This window comes from Oncorhynchus mykiss, chromosome 2, assembly GCF_013265735.2.
Source record: "Oncorhynchus mykiss isolate Arlee chromosome 2, USDA_OmykA_1.1, whole genome shotgun sequence".
Taxonomy (NCBI): domain Eukaryota; kingdom Metazoa; phylum Chordata; class Actinopteri; order Salmoniformes; family Salmonidae; genus Oncorhynchus; species Oncorhynchus mykiss.
Genome location: NC_048566.1, coordinates 40,014,320 through 40,038,601, shown reverse-complemented (window position 1 = coordinate 40,038,601; position 24,282 = coordinate 40,014,320). Strand labels below are relative to the sequence as shown.

At 47.2% G+C, this 24,282-nt stretch overlaps 1 protein-coding gene across 1 annotated transcript in view; it reads left to right on the top strand.

Annotated features, from left to right (window-relative positions):
* LOC110489634 (zinc finger protein 516) overlaps positions 1-24,282 on the top strand; it is a 75,230-nt gene that overhangs the window by 40,398 nt on the left and 10,550 nt on the right. Inside the window, exons 2-4 of the mRNA XM_036948238.1 lie at positions 7,671-10,032; positions 18,744-20,099; positions 23,237-23,341. Coding sequence (XP_036804133.1) covers positions 8,232-10,032; positions 18,744-20,099; positions 23,237-23,341 — 3,262 coding nt within the window. The 5' untranslated portion in view covers positions 7,671-8,231. The remainder of the gene's footprint in view (positions 1-7,670; positions 10,033-18,743; positions 20,100-23,236; positions 23,342-24,282) is intronic.

The following is a 24,282-nucleotide window of genomic DNA, read 5'->3' as shown; positions in this document are numbered from 1 at the left end:
TAAAGCGTATAGTGAGTGAGAAGGAGAGAGAGAGAAAGTGTGTTTTTAAAGGCCAAATCACCCCCCCCCCCCCTCCTCTGTGTTTGGAGATGTGTGCTGCATCTCCGTCTCTCTTTGCGCTGTTTGTTGTGATTGAGAGCCCTCCCTCTGGCTGACAGTGTTGTCCATCACAGCGATGAGAGTAAAGCTCTGGCCCTCCGCTCTCCTCACCCTCTTGCCCCTCCTTCCTTGTCTCTCTCCCTGCCTGACACACAGATGAATGTGCTGCAAGACCAGATCCAGATGTCCTAAGAACCTCCCTGAGATCTGAGATGGAAATATGCCCCCTTCTTTGAAGGGCTCTGGACCGATGGGAAAATTAAGAGCGGATTTCCTTGTTTCACACAGCAGCTAGACCTTCAGCTGTCTGAGTTCAACATTTTGTGGGGGGGGGGGGGGGGGGGGGTTGTCTTCCTCTCCACTAACACCCCCCGTATCTCAGCTGATAACGGTTATTTGGGTTTTAAACTCATGGGACGATACATTTATAGAGCTACAGTGTAATAGACTTAGCCCTTCTCAAACCATCGCGTCTGCATCAGGGTTGGGATCAACGCTAGCAAGATGGAGTGGGCTAAGGCAGTCATTTCAAGGTTGGGCTTATCATGAATATGAGGATCTTTTTGGATCAGTGGGGTGGGGAGAATGGGGGTGGACATGTTGAAATCATGTCTTTGATTCATCACAGAAGTCATAATAATGAATGGTAACATTGTCCCTCTGGACCCACACACACACACACACACACAAAGTATTGTACAGCTAACCTCGTGGAGACACAATTTAGTCCCATTCAATATCCTATTTTCCCTAACCCCTAAACCTAACCCTAACCCGTACTCTTACCTAACCTTAACCCAAAAACCTAACCTTAATCCTAACCCTACCTCCTAACCCTAAAACTAACCCTAGCTGGCCCTAAACCTAATTCTAACACTAATTCTAACCTTAACCGTAAACCCCCTAGAAATAGCATTTGACCTTGTGGGGATAAACAAAATTACCTCAGTTGGTCAGATTTTTGTTTGTTTACTATTCTGGTGGGGACTTCTGGTCCCCACCAGAATAGTTAAACACGTCCACAGAGACACACATACACTATTAGCCAATTTGTCCTTTTTTTCTTACTTTGTGTTGAGAGGGGAACACATTGTTTCTCCTTCAGCTAGGCTAATCTCATTACAGTTTAATTTGGACATGTGATCGTCTGGTGGATGACAGGCTTAATGCTCGCTGAATACTTACCCAATCAGCAAACCCTGTTTAATAACAAATAAGATCATTAGCCTCTTTTTTTACGATTAAACAGTAAGAAATAAACCAGGAAGTATTTATTAAAGGGGCAATCTGCAGTTCGAACAATAACAGTGAAGCCCCGCCACTGATTTGGTAAACAGCTGAGGAATGGGGCTGGAGAAATGGAACCACTCTCAGACTAAATGGGGTAAGAGAAGGATGGGAGGGATATTAAGGAAGAAAAAGGGGGAGAATGAAGATCTGTTCAGATCAAGGGGTTTACTTGTCAGTCCTTTCCAGCAATGTGAATTCCTTATGGGCGATTCCAAGGTATTTACACTTTGACTTTAAAATAGATGCCAAACAAAAACCATTGATTTCAAAGTATAACTCTATGCACAAGGAATAGTTTTAACAGAGTTTTGGTAACAGAGTTATGGTAAAATCTCCCTCAGGTTTTTATGCGACCACGTTTTCCAAAAGCTATGTTAAATATATGCTCCGAATTATGATTCAAAGATGTCTGCGGAAGAATGGGGTGTCAGCTATGACATGGTAACTTGAATTTGAAAAAAATCTCTTGGTTATTGAACTACAGTAACCGAAGTGGATTTACACCCGGTAACGGAATTACATGATCTGTACTACACAGAAATGCATGATTATGGATCTGAATCTCATTCTCCTCATGTTTCACAAGTTTGGACATCACAGTGCAGCACAGCAGAGTACAGTGCAGTACAAAACAGCACAGCAGGACAGGGTGGAGTAGAATAGAGTAGGGCCGAGTAATGTAGGGTAGAGTGCAGTGCAGTAGAGCACAGTAGAGTTCAGTACATGACAGTAAAGTAGAGTATAGTTCAGTACAGTAAAAATAAAATCTACTGTGCTGTACTATACAAACTTGTGAATCATACGTTTATGATAGGTTCAGACTTGTCCCGGTGTAACGGTTTTCTTCCTCTTCTGACGAGGAGTATGAAGGATCGGACCAATGCGCAGCGTGGTAAGTGTTCATGTTATTTTATTGGAACAGAAACACTAAACAAAATAACAAAGTGAATGAAAGAAACGAAACAGTCCTGTAAGGCGCAGCAACACAAAACAGAAAACAACTACCCACAACCCATAGTGGGAAAACAGGCTGCCTAAGTATGGTTCTCAATCAGAGACAACAATTGACAGCTACCTCTGATTGGGAACCATACCAGGCCAAAACCAGAAATACAAAACATAGAACAAAAACATAGAATGAACACCCCAACTCACGCCCTGACCAAACTAAAATAGAGACATAAAAAAGGAACTAAGGTCAGGACGTGACACCCAGTCCAGTCTGTCTGTGGACGTTAAACATCAATGCCAGTGTGGACTGACCAAATTTCAACTACTTTTCAACGTGCGTGGACGTCCAGTGCTTAGTGGGTGAAAATGGTGGTTACAGTAAATGGAAAGAGAGGGTGCTTATGGGTAGGTGTCAGTAAGAACTGGGAGAGGTGACCTGGAGAGGGAGAGAGATAGAGGGAGGGGTTGTCTAGACTCAGACTTTATTATATGTCAGCAAAATAACTATAGCTAATTGATGGGTCTACCTTTACTTGTTACTTCTGTGAGCTTTTATTATCCTCCTTCCTCGTGAGGGAGAGATATTTGAAAATGTCTTAAAGATATGTGGGTTTTTGGTTACGGAATTACAAGGCACAAGGCCATATTGCTTAATCCTACAGAAGGTCAACAAAAACTAAATATAAGTGTTGATATTAGTTGTCAGGGTCTGTACGTCAACATTATTGTGTTTGATGTATTTTTGATACCTTTTAAGACCTTTTCTGATAGATGTTTTCTCAGACCCCTTCTCGACCGGTTTATCAAAAAACCAAAGCCTTTACTTATGCCTCGTTTAAAAAAAAAAAAAAAAATGGAAAATGGTTGAAAAAAATGTATCTATGCCTTAGTTTCCCCCAACGAAAGACTCCTAGCTTTCATTTGACATGCTCCTATGAACTTCACGTGTTGGTGCTCATGGGTCCTTTTCCATGGGAAATGCCCTTGTGTAATTTGCTTAAGGCTTGTTTTAGTGTGATTCATTGAAGTCTCTTTTTGTTGTTTTTTTGCGATTACTCCTATCTGTGTTTTGAGGCTCAATGCTCTGCCAGTAAAATCATTCTTAGACTTGACTTTGATCAAATCAAATCACGGTGTATTGGTCGCGAACACGGATTTGTAGATGTTATCGCAGGTGCAGCGAAATTCTTATGTTTCTAGCTCCAACAGTGCACTAATATCTAGCAATACAATAGCAATCCACACAAAATCCAACAAGTAGAAAAAGAATAACAAGAAGTTGAGAAATATCAGAACGAGCTACAGTGCCTTGCGAAAGTATTCGGCCCCCATGAACTTTGCGACCTTTTGCCACATTTCAGGCTTCAAACATAAATATATAAAACTGTATTTTTTTGTGAAGAATCAACAACAAGTGGGACACAATCATGAAGTGGAACGACATTTATTGGATATTTCAAACTTTTGTAACAAATCAAAAACTGAAAAATTGGGCGTGCAAAATTATTCAGCCCCCTTAAGTTAATACTTTGTAGCGCCACCTTTTGCTGCGATTACAGCTGTAAGTCGCTTGGGGTATGTCTCTATCAGTTTTGCACATCGAGAGACTGAATTTTTTTCCCATTCCTCCTTGCAAAACAGCTCGAGCTCAGTGAGGTTGGATGGAGAGCATTTGTGAACAGCAGTTTTCAGTTCTTTCCACAGATTCTCGATTGGATTCAGGTCTGGACTTTGACTTGGCCATTCTAACACCTGGATATGTTTATTTTTTATGTTTATTTTTCAATGTTTTGGATCATTGTCTTGTTGGAAGACAAATCTCCGTCCCAGTCTCAGGTCTTTTGCAGACTCCATCAGGTTTTCTTCCAGAATGGTCCTGTATTTGGCTCCATCCATCTTCCCATCAATTTTAACCATCTTCCCTGTCCCTGCTGAAGAAAAGCAGGCCCAAACCTTGATGCTGCCACCACCATATTTGACAGTGGGGATGGTGTGTTCAGGGTGATGAGCTGTGTTGCTTTTACGCCAAACATAACGTTTTGCATTGTTGCCAAAAAGTTCAATTTTGGTTTCATCTGACCAGAGCACCTTCTTCCACATGTTTGGTGTGTCTCCCAGGTGGCTTGTGGCAAACTTTAAACGACACTTTTTATGGATATCTTTAGGAAATTGTTTTCCTTTTGCCACTCTTCCATAAAGGCCAGATTTGTGCAATATACGACTGATTGTTGTCCTATGGACAGAGTCTCCCACCTCAGCTGTAGATCTCTGCAGTTCATCCAGAGTGATCATGGGCCTCTTGGCTGCATCTCTGATCAGTCTTCTCCTTGTATGAGCTGAAGGTTTAGAGGGACGGCCAGGTCTTGGTAGATTTGCAGTGGTCTGATACTCCTTCCATTTCAATATTATCGCTTGCACAGTGCTCCTTGGGATGTTTAAAGCTTGGGAAATCTTTTTGTATCCAAATCCGGCTTTAAACTTCTTCACAACAGTATCTCGGACCTGCCTGGTGTGTTCCTTGTTCTTCATGATGCTCTCTGCGCTTTTAACGGACCTCTGAGACTATCACAGTGCAGGTGCATTTATACAGAGACTTGATTACACACAGGTGGATTGTATTTATCATCATTAGTCATTTAGGTCAACATTGGATCATTCAGAGATCCTCACTGATCTTCTGGAGAGAGTTTGCTGCACTGAAAGTAAAGGGGCTGAATAATTTTGCACGCCCAATTTTTCAGTTTTTGATTTGTTAAAAAAGTTTGAAAAATCCAATAAATGTCGTTCCACTTCATGATTGTGTCCCACTTGTTGTTGATTCTTCACAAAAAAATACAGTTTTATATCTTTATGTTTGAAGCCTGAAATGTGGCAAAAGGTCGCAAAGTTCAAGGGGGCCGAATACTTTCGCAAGGCACTGTATGTCAGAGACCGGAATACAAAAACAGTAGGAACACCTGCTCTTTTCATGACACAGGCTAACCAGGTGAATTCAGGTGAAAGCTATGATCCCTCATTTATGTCACCTTTTATAAACCACTGCAATCAGTGTAGATGAAGATTAAATAAGGATTATTAAACCTCGAGACAATCGAGACATGGATTGTGTACGTGTGCCATTCAGAGGGTGAATGGGCAAGACAACATATTTAAGTGCCTTTGAACAGGGTCTGGTAGAAGGTGCCAGGCACACCGGTTTGAGTGTGTCAAGAACTGCAACGCTGCTGGGTTTTTCACGCTCAACAGTTTCCCGTGGGGATCAAGAATGGTCCACCACCCAAAGGACATCCAGCCAACTTGACACAACTGTGGGAAGCATTGGAGTCAACATGGTCCGGCATCCCTGTGGAACGCTTTCGACACCTTGTAGAGTTCATGCTCCAACAAATTTAGGGTGTTCTGAGGGCAAAAGGGGGTGCAACTCAATATTAGAAATGTGTTCCTAATGTATTGTACACTCAGTGCATATAAATGGTGTGCATAGACAGGGTGGACAGTATATGAATGGAAAAGTTGTGTACCTCACTAGTTATATAGTATAATCCATAACTAGAATACAGTATATACATATAAAGTTAGTAAAAACAGTATGTAAATGTTATTGAACTGTTCAGTGACTTTATGCACATAGGGCAGCAGTCTCTGCAGGGTAGAGTACTTTGATGCACCTGTACTGTCTCACTTATTTAACAGTGACTGTTTAGCATTTAGGTTGTGGCTGGCAGTCAGACCTTGAATCTTTCAGTAATTCTTAATGGAACATATTGTCTTCAGCACCTTTGAGAACAGCAACACTAGCGCTTAGTTTTTTTTTTTTTGTGGGGGGGCGGGGGGGATGCGGAATAGAGGCCCGAAACCAAAGTGTTCCAACTGGTTTTTAACTTTAAGCGGCTTAGATTGTAACATGTGGACCAGTGAAATCTTAACGTCTGAGATATTCACTCTCTCTGATACAATACAATGGGCTTCTGTCAGAGGCATTAGGCAGTGTCATGCTCCCAACAATGTAGGCACAATACCTATTGCGTTTATGCCTGACTTGCTGTTGACATATTGCTCAATCCGTATGATGTCCATGTGCAGCAGATGATAATTGCTTTGTGAAAACTTACATAGGCACGGTTAAACTTACATATAGTGCTGTACTCTCCCCATGTAAAAGCAACACCATTTACTCACTGGGATGGCTGTGTGTGTGTGTTTGTGTGTTTTGATAGCCCCTCATTTCCTACCTCATCCTCTTGTGATCATGGTCAATTATCCACTTATAATGATAGTCAGTCACTCAGCCTGGTGAGCTATGAGCTGTGAGTTATGTAATAACCTGTAATCGTGCTGTCAATCAACCTTCCTCATAACTCCAACTCATTCCTCAATTATTCTTCCTTTCTATATATGTATCATCCCTTTTAGTCTCTTCTGGTATCTTGTCAAATTTAAATGAATTTGAATACAGTAAAGGGCTTTTCGAGGTAAAAAGTTCACATTAGTTGGTGCCTTTGTCCTTTGTTGGTATGTGTCCTGCACTTCAATTGGGCTTTTGTTGAGCCCACATTCAGAATTGTGGAACTTGCAACAGTGAGATTGAGACATGAGAGAGAGTGTAAAGCAACTCATAATAAATTATCTCGCTCTCCCTCTCTCTCTCTCTCTCTCTCTCTCTCTCTTTCTCTCTCTTTCTCTCTTTCTCTCTTTCTTTACTCTGGAAGAGTAAAAAGAGCCACTTCCTGTTGTGTACTTAAGATCCCTGCCATGTGATAGTGTCAGTTGAAGCGGGCGTGGGGAATATGTTGGCTAGGCTCAGGCTACTGGTGCTGATCTTGCTGATGTGAATGAACGTTGCTCTGCGGTGCGATTGTGTTCAAAGTGTCGACTCAGCTGGAGTGGCGTCAGTGGCAGCGCCATGCACAATCACACACAGTGGCCCTCTCTGTCTGACATTTCAACAGACTTACATATGATATCACCCCATACACACACTGACGTGCTTACTTACATAGAAACGTACACACGTGCTGCATGCTCTGTCTGACACGTACCTGTAGATATGAATATGCAAATGTGTAACGGATCACTGTAGGTGAAGTGGCATGCTTTGGCTATGCTAACGCTGTCTCTTTGTTCTATCTCTCTCTGTCTGTCTGTCTGTCTGTCTGTCTGTCTCTCTCGCTCCATTTCTGTATTGCCAAAATAAACATGTAGAACAATTCAATAAGATATAAAAGACATTTAGAAACATTTATCATAATTAGTGAGTACTCGATTTCATTTGATCTCTCCTCTCTCTCTCTCTCTCTCTCTCTCTCTCTCTCTCTCTCTCGCTCTCTCAGGGTGAGGACCTGCACAGGCTGTACAGAGAGCTCACAGAGAGTGATGCAACCTGGGAGCTGCTGATGTGATGAAAAATAAAGCCAAAGAAAAGCCAGCCAGTGAACTGAACAGGAGTGGGGACATGGTGTAACAGTGTCTGACTATACACAGCCACAGATAGAGCTCAATGTGTTGCCATATACCATGGCGGATTCTGTCTGACACAGTGTAAGGCACACGGAGATGTGCGATTCCAGATAGCGCTGTGTAAGCCATTTCACAAAGGGCCCAATAGCAGGTGCAGAGACATCGACAGTGTTGGATTCACTGACTGTCACTGCATGGATGAAGACCGATAGATGGCATTGGATTCACTAAGCAAAGAGTGTCAGATGAACACGGCCTAAATAGCACTGGATGCACCCATACAGTTGGCAGTGGATGATCACGGACAGATAGCATTGGGATCGGCTGATACAGACGCAGAACGCTAGAGCTAGATGAGCTACTGCAGATAGCAGTGTAGATCCACTGTTAGCGAGCTAGCGCAGGTAGGGAGTTGGAGTGGGAGGCATAGCACCATGAACCCCAGAGAGAGCGGAGGAGGAGTGGAGGACATGGAGACCCAGGCGGGAGGTTTGGCGTTGGGGGAAGAGGGTGGCAAGGCCAGCCATAGAGGAGATGGAGAAGAGGGGGAAGAAGACAAGGCCTCAGCCTACGACTGCAACGTGTGTGGCCGCAGCTTCCCCTTCCAGAGCTCTCTGTCGCAGCACATGCGGCGCCACACAGGCGCACGCCCCTACAAGTGTCCCTACTGTGACCACCGTGCCTCCCAGAAGGGCAACCTCAAGGTCCACATCCGCAGCCACAAACTGCGCACACTCACTAGCCACCACCCCGAGGAGGAGGAGGGGCCAGAGGAGGAAGAGGAGGGGTCAGGTGAAGTGGGTGTGTCCGAGGGCCTGGACGGTGGAACCAGTCCGACGAAGAGCAGCTCGGCCTGTAACAGGGTCGTCAACGGCGACGCTAACACAGAAGAGGGCATAGGGAAGACGGCGGTGAGGAGTGTCAAAAGGGAGAAGTCGAGCTCTGAGCAGCGGCCATATTGCTGCCGTCTGTGCGGGTACCAGACCCAGCGCGAGGACCAACTCCTCAGTCACATCGAGAAGGTCCACATCACAGCCGACATGGAGGACGAGACTAACCCAGTGAGTCAGGAGGCAGTGGCAACGGAGGGAGAAGCAGGGACTCAGGTCACTGATGGGGCCTTCCCCTGTGAGACGTGTGGCCAGGTGTTCACACAGGCCTGGTTTCTTAAGTCCCACATGAAGAAACACGCAGGCCTCCTTGAGCACTGTTGTCGGGTGTGTGGCCGTCGCTTCAGGGAAGCCTGGTTCCTCAAGAGCCACATGAAGACCCACAATGGCTCCAAGGCCTCCGGCCGGGGGAAACCCAAGGCAGACTCCCAAGAGGCCGCGGCCACCATCAACGACGTGGCCCAAGACCCAGAGACCAATGTGACCTCCACAAGCCTTTACCAGGTTTGCTCCAAGTGTGGCAACCTGTTCCATGACCGAGAGAGCCTGAGGGCCCACGAGAAGGTCCACAACCAGGCTAAGCAGCCGACACAGGGCCAGAGACCTAGTGACGACGGGGACTCTCCCAGTGCCAAAAGGCGCCTCTTGGACTACCTCAGCCTCCGCCCAGCTGACGAAGTAAAGCCCCAGGAAGAGAAGAGGCGCTTGGGCCAGAGAATCCCCGAGCTGGACCCAGTTTGTAGCTACCAGGCCTGGCAGCTGGCTACTCGGGGCAGGGTTCTGGAGCCTGTGGAGTCATACAGTATAAAGGCTACGGTAGGTGGGGAAGGGGACGAGGCCCTGGCTGGAGGGACCGTGGTGTACGAGAAGGAGAGCAGCCGCTACATCCTGGAGGGCCAGCAGAGGGAGAGACGCTCAGGGAGACGCAGCAGCGCCAGTGGGGGAGGGGGTAGTAGCCACCACACCTCCCCGGGGGAGCGCACCCCCGAGAGTCTGAGCGACTCGGAGTACCGTCCCTCCTCCCGCCAGGGCCGACGTCCCTCGTCCTTCCAGCAGAGCCAGTCCAAGTCCACCGAGTGCTTTGAGTGCGGAAAGGTGTTCCGCAGCCGCCACCAGATGATTGTGCACCAGCGGGTCCACCAGAGGCGAGACGGGGGCAGGGGTTCCGGGTCCGGAGGGGACAACAGGGCAGGGCAAGGAGTGGACCGCTGGGGATCCACCAGTGACCCTGAATCAGGCTCCCCCAGCAGGCCCAGCACCCCAGGGTACGGGAACTCACCACCAGCCTCCACCCTGGGAGAGGACGCCCCTGAGATGAGCACCGCCAATGCAGTCCAACTGGCAGGTTAGTGAACATACCTCGACTGTTAATATAAGCCTTCTGTCGGGTGACCTTAGTTGGACTAGTGAGGGGGGAATTGGGCAGTATTTGAGAGGAAATAGAATGTAAACAAAACCTTTTCTCTGACAACAGGAAGATATTTAGCTCTGTCCTCAACACGCAGATGTTGTATGCAGATTTAGAATGACAACAGCCAAGAGATAAGCTTCAATGTAAGGACTATGTTAAGCATGCTGTAGGAGCTCATTCCTTTTCAAGCTCTTTCAAGGCCCCTGATCTTGACACTCTCACTAGCAAACATCTGTTGGTGAGATCCCTATCATTGTGATTCCATCTCATCAACTCAGCCCCATATAGAGTGGGGACATGAGCCACCCTGTGGCGATAGTCGGAACTGCTCAGGATCTGTTTTTGAGTGTGCTTTACAAAAACAACATGATAGACTGTATCATGTCGGGTCATTATATTCTCATTTGTGTTCAAGCCACTGTTGAAAACAACAAGACTGTTGACAAAAGCAGACCATGATGAAAAGTCAATGGGTGGTTTGATGAAAGCGTATGCTTTGAAAGTGGCATTACAATGGAGTTGGAATTTTTGAAATGCCTGTCATTTCTTCACCGTCATAAACACGGTCAAGAAAATCTTGAGCTGTAAACACTGTGGGGGGAAAAATCACGATAAACACATACATCTGGGTTGATTTAAGATTCAAGATTGCTTGGTATGTATGTTTTGTTCTTCCGTAGGGTACAGACAGGTATTTGAGTGGGTGTCAGTGTTGGCACTAACTTGTTGAAAATATGTCTCGGCTTATCATGTTTTCATACACAGTTAAGAATCAGAGCTTAGTCTTTCACTCTCTTCCCTGGCGGTTTAGAATGTCAGAAATAGAAGTAGCTTTTCTTCGGGCTCGAGCAGTCTGCTATTTCAGCTTTTCCTGTCTCAGGAAACCCCCCCTTTTATCTGTGTGAATATGTTTTTGCTCTCCTTTTTTAATTATTTACAGTGAAAAATCTGTATTCTTTTCTCCCCCCCAGCTGTCAACATGAGAATGTTTAAAAATTGAGCAGAGAGAAATAGAGAAATAGCATGAGGACACCCAACCATAGAAGTTCAGTCGACTAAAGAAAGAAAAGAGCACTTGTTGCTTTTTTAGTCGACATTGTGTCACACACAAGGAAAAAAAAGAAAGCACCTTTTCATGTCTGTTGTGAACTTCCTGTTTTGTCATTCATGTACTAAATCCTCAGACAGAAACATGTATTTATTTGGTTAGTATGCAGAGAATGGATCTTACTTATGATATCCCTTAGGATGTTATATGCAGTAGCCTATGTATGAGAACATTAAGAATATTAGCTCGTGCAGTCAAAGCCATGAGTGAGTAGCCTGGTTCCAGAACTGTTAGAGCAGTATAGACAACTCAACATGTTGGTCATCACAATGACCATAGGAGTCCGCACCAACAGATCTGGGACCAGGCTATTGAGAGATTGAGGAGAGTTTAAGATCACAGCAATGGATTTCTTAAGATACTCTTTGAAGAGGTAGAGTTTCACATGTTTTCGGAATATGGGCAGGGACGCTGCTGTTCTAGTGGGAGGGTCAAGAGACCAGAGGTAGCAGAATGGAGCGCAGCCTGAAGGTAGGGAGGGGCAGTTCCTCTTGCTGCTCTGTAGGCAACTACCATGGTCTTGTCGTGGATCCAAGCTTCGACTGGAAACCAGTGCAGAGGAGCGGAGTGACATGGGAAAACTTGGGAAGGTTGAACACCAGGCGGGCTGCAGCATTATGGATAAGTTGCAGGGGTTTGATGGAACAAGTGGGGAGCCCAGCCAAGAGCGTAGTGCAGACAGGAGATGACAAGTGCCTGGATTAGGACCTGCGCTGCTTCCTGTGTGGGGTAGGGTCGTACTCTACGGATGTTGTAGCGTATGAACCTGCAGGAGCAAGTCACTACTTTGACGTCTGCAGAGAACGACAGGGTGCTGTCCAGGGTCTCGTCAAGGTTCTTTGCACTCTCGTAGGGGGACACCGTGGAGTTGTCAACTGTGATGGAGAGGTCTTGGAGCGGGAAGGCCTTCCCCGGGAGGAAGAGCAGCTGCGTCTTGTCAATGTTGAGCTTGAGGTGGGGGGCCAACTTCCAAGTTAAGAGATCTGCCAGGCACGCAGAGATGTGTTTCGCCACCTGGGCATCAGAAGGGGGGGAATGAGAAAAGTAATTGAGTGTCATCCGCATAGCAATGATAGGAAAAATCATGTGAGGTTATTTCGGAGCCGAGTGACTTGGTGTATTGAGAGAAGAGGAGAGGGCCTAGAACCGATCCCTGGGTGACACCAGTAGTGAGAGTACATGGAGCAGATACAGATCCTCTCCACGTCACCTGGTAGGAGCGGCTTTCCAGGGAAGATGCAATCCAAGAGTGTGCAGAGCCTGAGACGCCCAGCCCTAAGAGGGTGGAGAGGAGGATCTGATGGTTCACAGTGTCGAAGGCAGCGGATAGATCTAGGAGGATGAGAACAGAGGAGAGAGTCAGCTTTGGCAATGCTGAGAGCCTCTGTGACACAGAGAAGAGCGGTCTCGGTTGAGTGAACCGTCGTGACACTGGTTGGTGTCAAGAAGATTGTTCAGAGATAGATAGTGAGAGAGTTGGTTAGAGACAGCATACTCAAGCATTTTGGAAAGAAAAGAAAGAAGGAATACTGGTCTGTAGTTTTTGACGTCAGAGGAGGGGAGTGACTTCGGACCGTTTTGAAGTCAGAGGAGACATAGCCAGTGGTCAGGGATGAGTTGATGAGGGTAGTGACGAATGGGAGAAGGCTTCCAGAGATGGTCTAGAGAAGGGAGGAGGGGATGTGGTCGAGCGGGCAGGTTGTTGGGCAGCCGGGCCTCACTAGCCGCAGGATTTCATCTGGAGAGAGAAGGGAGGAAGCGGTCAAGGTGTAGGGTAGTTCTGTGGGACCACTGGACTCAATAGGCTGAGCGAATGAGAAGCAGATGTCGTCAGTCTTCTTTTCAAAGTGGTTGTCAAAGTCGTCTGCAGAGAGGGAGGAGGGAGGCGGAGAGGGTGGAGGATTAAGTAGGGAGGAGAAGGTGGAAAGAGCCATCTCAGATCCCCTGTCAGACAGTCAGGTAACAGGGCCTAGTAGGGCGTCCTCTGCCCTACCTATACCCTCTATGTTCCACTGGCTGGTTACCTAATCCCCGCTGACGCCATCCAGTCACCCTGATCCCTCTCCTGCTCCCCACGTCTCAGGGATGTGTTATTTATAGAGACACTCCTAATGGACACACATACTCTCAGAGGACACACACACACCTAGCATGCACCAGCAGCATACCTCCCTGCATCCCACTGCTGGCTTGCCTCTGAAGCTGAACAGGGTTGGTCCTGGGTGGGAGACCAGATGCTGCTGGAAGTGGTGTTGGAGGTACCAATGCCCCAGTAGCAGTGATTGGGAACATTGCCCTGTGTAGGGTGCCGTCTTTCAGAAGGGAGGTTAAACGGGTGCCCTGACTCTCTGTGGTCAATAAAGATTCCATGGCACTTTATTATAAGAGTAGGGGTGTTAACACTGGGGTCCTGGCTAAATTCCCAATCTGGCCTTCATACCATCATGGCCACCTAATCCTCCCCAGTTTCCAATATTGGCTCATTCATCCCATTCCTCTCCTCTAACTATTCCCCCAGGTCGTTGCTGTAAATGAGAATGTATTGTGAGTCAACATGCCTGGTAAAATAAGGGTAAAATACAAAAAAATGCATGTGCACACTCCGTTATACACACACACACACGCACACGCACAGCCACTCACTCCGAGACTTCACCCGAGCGTGCTGACAGACAGGTGATCTGGTTGGCAGGTGGGCAGACTAAGGCCTAGATTCAATCAGATCAAGCGTTGAACGGCAATATCCGGCCAAACCGCATAGCCGATGTTTTGGCGGTGTCGGAGGTGGAACTGCGTTGGAGCTGTCAAATGTGATCATTGTCACGAAGCCACACCAGTCCCACTCGCCTTAGAAGTTCAGAGCGAGAAAGTCCAGGCTATATAAAAAAGAATCATACTCCAAATTAAAATCATGAAACAAAATAATAAAGATTTATATCAGCCTGATCAGGGTGTAGATTACATCTCATCTTCCAGTCAACAAGGCTGCATGGCTGCAAGATTTCTCTTAATGCGACTCCGTGCAAACAATGGCAATGTCCTCTTTGGGTATACCGAGAGCCTCTTGTGGATTTGACAGCTCTTACGCCGTTCCACCTCCGACACATCAAGACATCAGCTGTGCGGATGTTGGTTAAAGCGGATGTGATTGAATCGGTCCCCAAGTCATTCAAATCAGGGGTTCATTCAAGCTTTGCACTGTTGACAATGTTGTTTATAGTTTGGAAATGCCAATGAACATGACTGGATGTCTGCATGCGTGTGCTGCTCAGGTGATCAGGTCCATGGATGTGAGGTGATACAATGTTGAGGAGTTGGCAGGTTGCCACCCTGTCCATCACTCTTATCGATCCCAGACAGAGACCGAGTTTAAAGTCCTTTTTTACCTATTTACTATTTACAGTACATACTGTACAGGAGAACATAATCATTTTCAGGCCGTTACTTATGAAGTGTGGATAGGCTTTCTAAATGGCTGAGTAAAGTAGGTTTAGAATGTTTGTATGGTTACTGTAGGCCGTGGAAATGGCGAGCGCAAGCAAGATCTGGTTCTGGGTTCCAGGATTCCCTGCGTGGCTGCACTACACGTGGAGGACAGTGTCGCTACAGTGTCAGTCTCGATTGCCTTGACTCCCACAGAGTGCCGAGTGGGGGGGAGTGAGGGAGGGAGGGAGGGAGGGAGCAAGCGAAGGAGGGAGGGAGCAAGCGAAGGAGGGAGGGAGTGAGGGAGGTGTGCAGTTAATGGCAGACATCCCACCCAGTGTTTGTTTATGTCAGATGGATGTTATTTCCCCCTGTGGTTTCCCCTTGGCAGCGAGGCAGGTTATGGCACTGACAGCTCTATGGGAACCAGGGCTTTCCCCTCCTCAAACACAGACATGCACGCATGCACCACCTACGAGCACAGACTTTTCTGATAGTACATTTTTACTCAATAAAGTAGCTACGTATGACTGAGAGATGTGGTTGTCTCACCTAGCTATCTTAAGATGAATGCATTAACTATAAGTAGCTCTGGATAAGAGCTAAATGACTAAAATGTCAAATGTAAAACACACTCACACACACACACACACACACACACACACACACACAGAGAGAGATTAGCCTCCAGCCCAACCCTGGCTGGGTGCTAGCCACTGCAGTATGTGGATAATAGGGAAGCCAAAATGAAAAGCAGATGGCAGTGGCATGTTCTAATTGAGGAGTGGAAACACAGTGGTGTGTGTGTGTGTGTGTGTGTGTGTGTGTGTGTGTGTGTGTGTGTGTGTGTGTGTGTGTGTGTGTGTGTGTATGCCCATTTGTTTCAGTGGGCAAGGGAGGTCTTGTACATCACAAGGCACTGAGTGTGTGGACATGTCCTCCTTAATTAAAGGGCAATCTGGAGTTGCTACATGCATTTTTGTGATGATAAATGAAGGATATGTACCCATTTGATTCTTGAAGAATATATCTTAGAAATGCCTCATGAGCTTAGTTCAACTCCGGTACCCCCAGCATGACCCAACATATAAGCTTGTTTGACCCTGATGTTTGTAGTAAACATCCATTGCTCTGTCTATGCATTAGAGAGTGGTTACTTATTGCCAGTCCCGGGGGCGAGGAGCATGCTTTGTTATTGTTTCAACTGCTGATTGCCGCCTTAAGGGTCCTTAAGAAGTGTTACTGGACATTGGTGTGTGTTTTGTGTTTCTTCCGGTGTGAAGGAGAGAGAGTGAGAGGTGTGTGATTAATGCTCTGGAGTAGTGTGGGTGTGTGAGTGTTTTTGTATTCATGTTTATGTGTGATAGATTGCGTGGGGTTCTGTTTATGTGTGTGTGCAGGGGGAACTCAGTATATATGCCACCATGTGGTGAACATTGACAACTGCACTCTACAAACAGTAGAAATATACACGGAACAAAAATATACATGCAACATGCAACAATTTCAAAGATTTGACTGAGTTACAGTTCAGATAAGGAAGTCAGTCAATTGAAATCAATTCATTAGGCCCTAATCTATGTATTTTACATGACTGAGAATACAGATATGCATCTGTTGATCACAAATACCTCAAATACAGGAGGGGCGTGGATCAGAAAACCAGTCGGTATCTGGTGTGACCACCATTTGCCTCATGCAGAGCGACCTCTCCAGCGTGCCAGGGCCATCGAAGGTGAGCATTTGCCCACTGAAGTTGGTTACGACGCCAAACTGCAGTCAGGTCAAGACCCTGGTAAGGATGACGAGCCGGGTGTCCGGTGGCTGGTCTCAGACGATTCCGCAGGTGAAGAAGCCAGATGCGGAGGTCCTGGCCTGGTGTGGTTACACGTGGTCTGCGCTTGTGAGGCCGGTTGGATGTATTGCCAAATTCTTTAAAACAACTTTGGAGGAGGCGTTTGGTAGAAAAATTAACATTAAATGTTCTGCCAACAGCTCTGGTGGACATTTCTGCAGTCAACATGCCAATTGCATGCGCCCTTAAAACGTGTGGCAATGTGTTGTGTGAGAAAACTACACATTTTAGAGTGGGATTTTGCATACAGCACAAGGTGCACCTGTGTAATGATCATGTTGTTTAATCAGCTTCTTGTTATGCCATACCTGTCAGGTGGATGGATTATCTTGGCAAAGGAGAAATGCTCACTAACAGGGATCTAAACAAATTTGTTTTAAGAGAGTTGAGCATTTTGTGACTATGAAACATTTTTGGTAATCTTTTACTTCAGTTCATGAAACATGGGACCAACACTTTACATGTTGCGTTTGTATTTTTGTTCAGTGTAGTAATGCAGCCAATTAAATACATTAATCAGGGTATCAAAAGGCAGGAAGACTATTTTCCCTTCAGTTATACCTACAAATACTTCTCGCATCAGAGTGAATTTCTACATGTTGTTAATGTCCCGATACATACTCTCATATGTCGGAATAATCTGGAATGACACTATTTTGTGACATGTATAGATGCACTGAATCAGATGCGAATGCCATACATTTTAGCCTGTGGGAGAATCTCAATTGCATTTCCTTGACTCTTGTCCTTTCTCCTGGCCTCCTTCTCCAAACCCATTGTATAAGAAAATCAGAATTCCCACCCCTCTGACCTTCTGCTCCTATTGGTTTTGAGAAGGAGGTCGAGGAGAGGGGACATGAGGTATCCATTCAGATTCTCTCCATATATTCTTATGGTTTGGTATTTAGGCCAACACTGTCACCAAGTGGTTATGAGGAAGCACAACACCCCCTTTTTCATGGAACATGACTCAATTAAACCTGTCAGCTACTATTTCAAGCACATCTCTAGGCAGATCAATGTTTTGTAGAATGTTTCATAGACGTTAGTAAGACAGAATGTTCATATAATGCTTGAAGAATGCAGTGGTGTACATGAACTAAGTAAAAAAATACAGAAAGTTCAGAAAAGAAACACCAAGTAGAGATATGTTTAACCATTTATTAAAGAATGGTTAATGGCAGTCTTGCCGATATCGGCTCGGCTCCTTCAGGGTAGCACACTGCCCAAGCAAAGCATCAAAATATAAAATGACCTACAAGCAGTGAGCGCGGTAAGCTATACCAATCCCCCAGCAGGAAAACAGAACCTAACAGGTAGAGGCAAAAGAAGCAAACGCATACTATCATTGGCAGCAAGTGGTAGCAGGATATGTGAGCAGAACCGGTCAGCTTAAATACAATCACGCCGCCAAATAAGGCAGGCGTGATTGTTACTAGCGTCTAATTGGTGCAATCTCAGCTCATGCGTCAGCTGAGGCAGGGACTCAGGTTCTGTTTCTGAACTGGCTTCTCTTTATGTGTTTTTTTGGGGTACCCGTACTTTACTTTCCTACTTAGTTTTTGACAACTTTGACTTTTACTCCACTACATTCCTAAAGAAAATATGTGCTTTCTACTCATACCGTACATTTTCCCCGACACCCAAAAGTGCTCGTTACATTTGGAATGCTCAGGCAGGAGAGCGATATGGTCCAATTCACGCACCTTCATCCCTACTACCTCTGATCTGGCGGACTCACTAATCACAAATACTGGATTTGTATTTAGTATTTTATTAGGAACCAAGGCAGCCTCTCCTCTTCCTGGGGTCCATACAGGAGTAAAACAACAGATTGCAACAAAAACATTGTCCACATCATTAATAAAACAATGCATCACACTAGACGTTGTGCGCTATAAAAATGTACACTGCTCCACAATCACACATTTACAATGTACTAGTGTGTGTCTCTTTGTGCCACGAGGTGTTGTTTTATCTGTTTTTAAAAGAAATCAGATTTGAATGCTAGCTTGAGCTACCTGACGTGAAAGAGTTCCATGTAGTCATGGCTCTATTTTCTACTGTTTGCAATAATGTCTGAGTGTTGGAGTGTGGCCCGCTCTGTCCATAAAGAAATACATCTGGTTTGCTTAATATAATATAAAGAATTTGATGTAATTACTTTTTACTCAAGTATGAACATTTTGTACTTTTTACACCAGATACTTTAAAACCAGGTACTTTTAGACTTTTTCTGTTCTGTTTTGCCTTCCACAGATGAGAAGTCTTATGTCTGCAGCCTGTGTGACTTTGTCAGCACAGAGTCCTCTGCCTTCCTGTCCCATCTACGTCTCCAGCACACCAGTGACGGCCGCCCCATTCCAATTCCCAACCCCAGCTCCAGCTCTGAGAGAGGCACCCCCAGTAGCTTCCCCAAGCTGAAGAGGGCCCTCCTCGATGGGCTTGCTCAATCCTCTGCCCCCCACCCTTACCTCTCTGCCCGGCCGTCAAGAGACAAATGCACCGCCGAGGGCAGTTCACCCACTGACCCTCACCATGTTGCTCCTCTGGACCTGTGTGTGAGAGCCGAGGGCCACAGGGGCCCGACCTCCTCAGCCCTTCAGCAGAAGGGCCTGCCCAGTCATAAGTGCTCTTACTGCTCCCACTCCACCCACTACCTGGAGGTGCTGTGGATGCACCAGACTGTCGCCCATCGTATCAACAGCAGCGCCCTGGCCCCCAAATGGGCCCTCCTGAAGAATGGCTTCAAAGGCCCCCGGGAGCTTTCATCCTCCAGGAGACGCACGGGCCCTCCTCCTGCTCTGGATGGGAGGGAGTGCCCCCCGTTGCCCCCTGTGGTGCGCACCCCCCGCACACGCCCCCCATCGTTGAATGGGGGCCAGAAGAAAGACGGCAGGGACAGGGCAGCCAGTCAACCCAGCACCTCTTCCTCCTCCACACAAGGATCCTCCTCTTCTGCCTCAGGCTCCCAGAGTGTGCGGCCTTCCAGGGCAGGCAGCAGACAGAGAGGCGAGGCTGTGCCAGATCAGGGCCACCGCTCTCGCTCCAACTCCAGGCCCAGGGTGGAGATCTACCCACGGGGAGGCTCCTCGACCGGCTCCCTGGAGAAGAGCACTGCGGCCGGGGCTCCCCAGCGACCCTCAGCCCCTAGCCCCAGTGTTGGAGGAACCACCAGGCTGGTGGATAGGTACATGTTGCCTCAGGAAGGCCTTGGATTCATGCTGTCCAGCAAACATGGCCTGGCAGAGTACAGCAGAGCCAGGAGCTCGCCTCAGCCCCAGCCCAAGCCCAGCAGCTCCCAGTCCCACACCCAGTCTCACCCCCAGTCCCAGGTCAGACCCAGGGCAGAGCGCCCAGCCCACAACACCACCACGGCAGGCCAGGGCTACGGAGCCTCCCACTCCCAGACACTAGGGAGCGCCGTCCAGGTATCCTCCGCCTCTTCCTCCTACTCAGCCCAGCATGCGGAGGTGAAACAGGAGGAGGCACGGAGGGTGGAGACACCAGAGCTGCCCATGGACATCTTGAGCTTCCTGAAGAACTGCAACTCCAATGACCTGGCGACACTCTACCACCGCTGGGGCGCCGCCAACCCCCTACTGGACCCCACAGGTAAGAGCCAGGGCAGAGCTGTCAAACAACCTTAGGTCCTTTAAATAAATAGGAAAGTATGTTTAGCCAACTTGGCACATGACCTAGACACAAAATAACATCAAGTAAACAGGGGGAACGTCCACTCATTGTTTGCCACTCTCACAAGAGATCTTTAATGACGGTAAAGTCACCCTCTGGCATAAGACTCACCCTTCTCACAAACAATAAGGGAAAAAATGACATTTTTTTCTACATTTAGGCCTACTCTAAAACTCAGATCCTCAGACATGTTTTTCATCTATGTTATGTGGGCAGCCTGTCAGTGCCGTGATGAGAAGGGGAGACATTGAGGAGGGTAGTAGGGATGATGATAAACATGCCTTAGGATCATGTGTTTAGAGGAAAGGCCCAATGTTGAGCAGACCTTTTTTGGCTCGCTGATTGACAGCTCATGTCACATGTGGCGGGGAGATTCACTGGACTGGATCTGCCAGCAGGAATGGCCCCTGAGGTGGTCAACGCAAACACATGGGCTCAGTTGTGTACACACACACATGTATGCAGGCATGCACACACACCGCGCACGCACGCACACAAACACACTCGCACGCCTACACACACACCATCTGGCAGAAGATGATTGATAGACAGGCCGACTGGCCAGTCTGACAGGAGCATAAATAATGAAAGGGAGATGCATTAAAGTAGATGTGTGTGTGTGTACGTGTGTGTGCTGACCGTGTCAGAATACATGTGTGTGTGTGTGTGTAGGAGCACACAAGGTACTGTATATTGTAAAAAGGCTGTATCTGGGGCAGTGTGTGTTCTGTATGTAGGGAGCAATGGCGGCTGGTGGAGCTATAGGAGGACGGGCTCATAGTAACGGCGACAATGGAATACATGCAATGGTATGAAACACATCAAACATATGGGAACCACACATTTGATCCCGTCCTCCTATAACGCCTCCCACCGGCCTCCACTGGTGGGGAGTGATGTTATAACAGTGAAAGATGTGGCAGGACCTTCGTGGGTCTCTGTTTAGCAAGGCATATCTCCGCTCTCCCGGTGACCTGTCGCCAACTGTTTGGTTCAGGACTCCGGCTGATGATGCTCTCACAGACGGGGGGGGTAGAGACATAATAATTAACCCAACAGCAGCTGCTTTAGAAATGGTGATTACCAAAACATCCTGAATCTCCCCCGTATTCTGCTGCTGCTTTCCTAAGGTCAAGCGGGCCTCTGCTTAAGACACCCAGCTGCCAGGCTTCTATTCCTCCCCATGTTCCAGAAAGAGAAAACAGCCTGGGAGGCAGACGTATGACATCGCTGTCACCCGTCCAGGCAGATACCGTCACGCTCCGCCTTAGCCCTTTGAGTCAGATGCTATAAAGTGACCTTTTTTTGAGAAAGCCAGGATGTGTGTTGTTTGTGTGTGTGTGTGGCAGGAGGGTGGTGTGTGTGTGTGTGTGTGTGTGTGTGTGTGTGTGTGTGTGTGTGTGTGTGTGTGTGTGTTTAGTCCAGCTCACTTGTCTTTCATTGGTGCCTCAGAGGGAGAGAGAGAGAGGCTTGTGGGTCTGGCTGGATGTTTTCTGGGGCCAGGCAGGGTTAGATCTGCCAGAGACACTCTCAGTCACCTCCCCTCCCCTGTCACCCATACCACCAGCGGGTACCACGAGCCCAGGTACATGCCAAGGCAGGGCTGGGAACTCACCCCCTCACTCACTGCACACACCCCAAGGGCTTTTTGGCTGGCAGGGGAAGAGGTCATAGGAGGGGTTGGTAGTGGCGGTGGTGCGGAGGACAGGGGATATGTGACGATGGATGGACCAAGTTGGTCTCTCTCGTCTTCCTGCTGCCTCCTTGCATCCTGCATCACCGGATGACACGCCGAAGATCTTTTATATTCCCCTTCTGCACATGTACACACACGTACAAATAAACAGAACACACTCTCTCTCTCTCTCTCTCGCTCTGTCTCTCTCTCTCTCTCTCTCTCTCTCTCTCAAACACACACACACACCTGACATGTGACACGCGGGCCGGGCAGCGGAGCGGGCACATCACAGCCGGGGCGTTTTAATTGGCTGTAATTTATGCGGCGGCCGTGTAGCTGTGTGTGTCTGCCTGTCAGAGCCTGAGATGATGCTGTGTGACAGCTGCAGTCCAACCCCTGGAGCTAGCCTCCCATAATGACACATTAGACATACTAATGATGCTTCCCTCTCTATACTCTACTCTCCTCTACTAGAGTTGAGGCTAGCTCTCACCAGCCAGAGACGAGAGACTCGTCTGACCATGTCTGTCGGTGTCTACTCCTTTATGGCCCTGTGTTCCATTCATATACTTCCAATCAATCAATTACATGTGATTATACAGTCCTTTTTACATCAGCAGATGTCACAAAGTGCTAATATAGAAACGCAGCCTAAAGCCCCAAAGAGCAAGAATTGTAGATGTAGAAGCATGGTTGCTAAGAAAAACTCCTTTGAAAGGCAGGAACCTAGGAAGAAACCTAGAGAGGAACCAGGCTCTGAGGGGGTGCCAGCCGTCTTCTGGCTGTGCTGGTGGAGATTATAAGAGGACATAGTTTACGTCATTTTATTTATTGTTCGTCGTATTAAATGACTCCCAAATGAAATCGCTCAAGGGGAGAGTTCTGCCACCACCTGTCCTCTCTCTGGAAGGTCATGCCATCTCAGCCTTGACCTGTGCCGGTGGATATTATAAGAGTACATGGCCATTAAGGCGAGATCGTTCTTCAAGATGTTCAAATGGTCATAGATGACCAGCCGGGTCACATAATAATCACAGTGGTTACAGAGGGTGCAACAGGTCAACACCTCAGGGGTAAATGCCAGTTGGCTTTTCATAGCTGAGCATTCAGAGGTCGAGGCAGCAGGTGCCGCCCTTCATTTAGTCCTTCCCTTCTATCTCTCCTTCGTTCTTTCCATCCTCCCATCCATCTCTACATCTTCATTTTGGTCATCGGGACTTTTGTGTGGATTTTCATATTTTCTTCTCTCAATTCCCCATTCCCCGTACTCGTTCCCTGTTACCTCTCTTTCTCTCTTCCCGTGTCCCTCTCTCTGTGTCGTTACAGAGGACGTTTAAGATGACATTTTAGCCCGTGTTCCTCTCTGTCTGTGTTGTAGGGATGCTGAGGTCTCTGGTTCGACAAGGGGAATACGGCTGCCAAGAGTGTGGGAAGAGCTTCAGTCAGCCCAGTCACCTCCGCACACACATGAGATCCCACACAGGTAAATGGAGATTAACACACACACACACACACACACACACACACACACACACATGAGATCCCACACAGGTAAATGGAGATTAACACACACACGCACACACACACACACACACACACACACACACACACACACACACATGAGATCCCACACAGGTAAATGGAGATTAACACACACACGCACACACACACACACACACACACACACACACACACACATGAGATCCCACACAGGTAAATGGAGATTAACACACACACACACACACACGCACACACACAAGCACATACATACGCAGGTGTGTGAATACACATGCACAAGTGCACATGTTAGTGCGCACAAACACATATGCCTGTACACACACACACACACACACACACATACACATACAATCACATATCCAATACTGAACATCAGTAACATTCAACTAGATTATTTGTTCATTTGCGCTCCTCGGCCTGTGGGTTCATTCTTTGCTCTCAACCAGAATAGCTGTCTGTCGGTTGTAAACTAATATGATTTGCTGACCTGTGACAAATATTCTACATTATTAATCACGTGTCAGTTAGAGAGAAGGAATTGTGCATGCTAGTGAACCATAGGATTTGTCCATCATGCCCACATATGTCTCCATTATCACTCATCCTTGTTCAGCAGCCAAGCCAGTTGTTGTGCCTCCTTTCTTATCTCTTCCTCTCGTCTGCTCCTCCTCTCCTTTGTCCTCTTTCTCCTCTCCTCTCTGGTCATGTCCATCAGTGGGGGCCAGCTGTAATAGTGGTAGACAGTGAGATAAGTAACTTCTTTATGGAGAGTGTGAATGATTTGTGGCACAGCCAGTGATGCTAAGTGACAGGAGCCAAACGGTAAGTGATGCAGAGGGAGTCCTCTTCCCCCTCAGCATCCACTGTAAACACACACGGGCGTGTGCAGGCATGCACACACACACA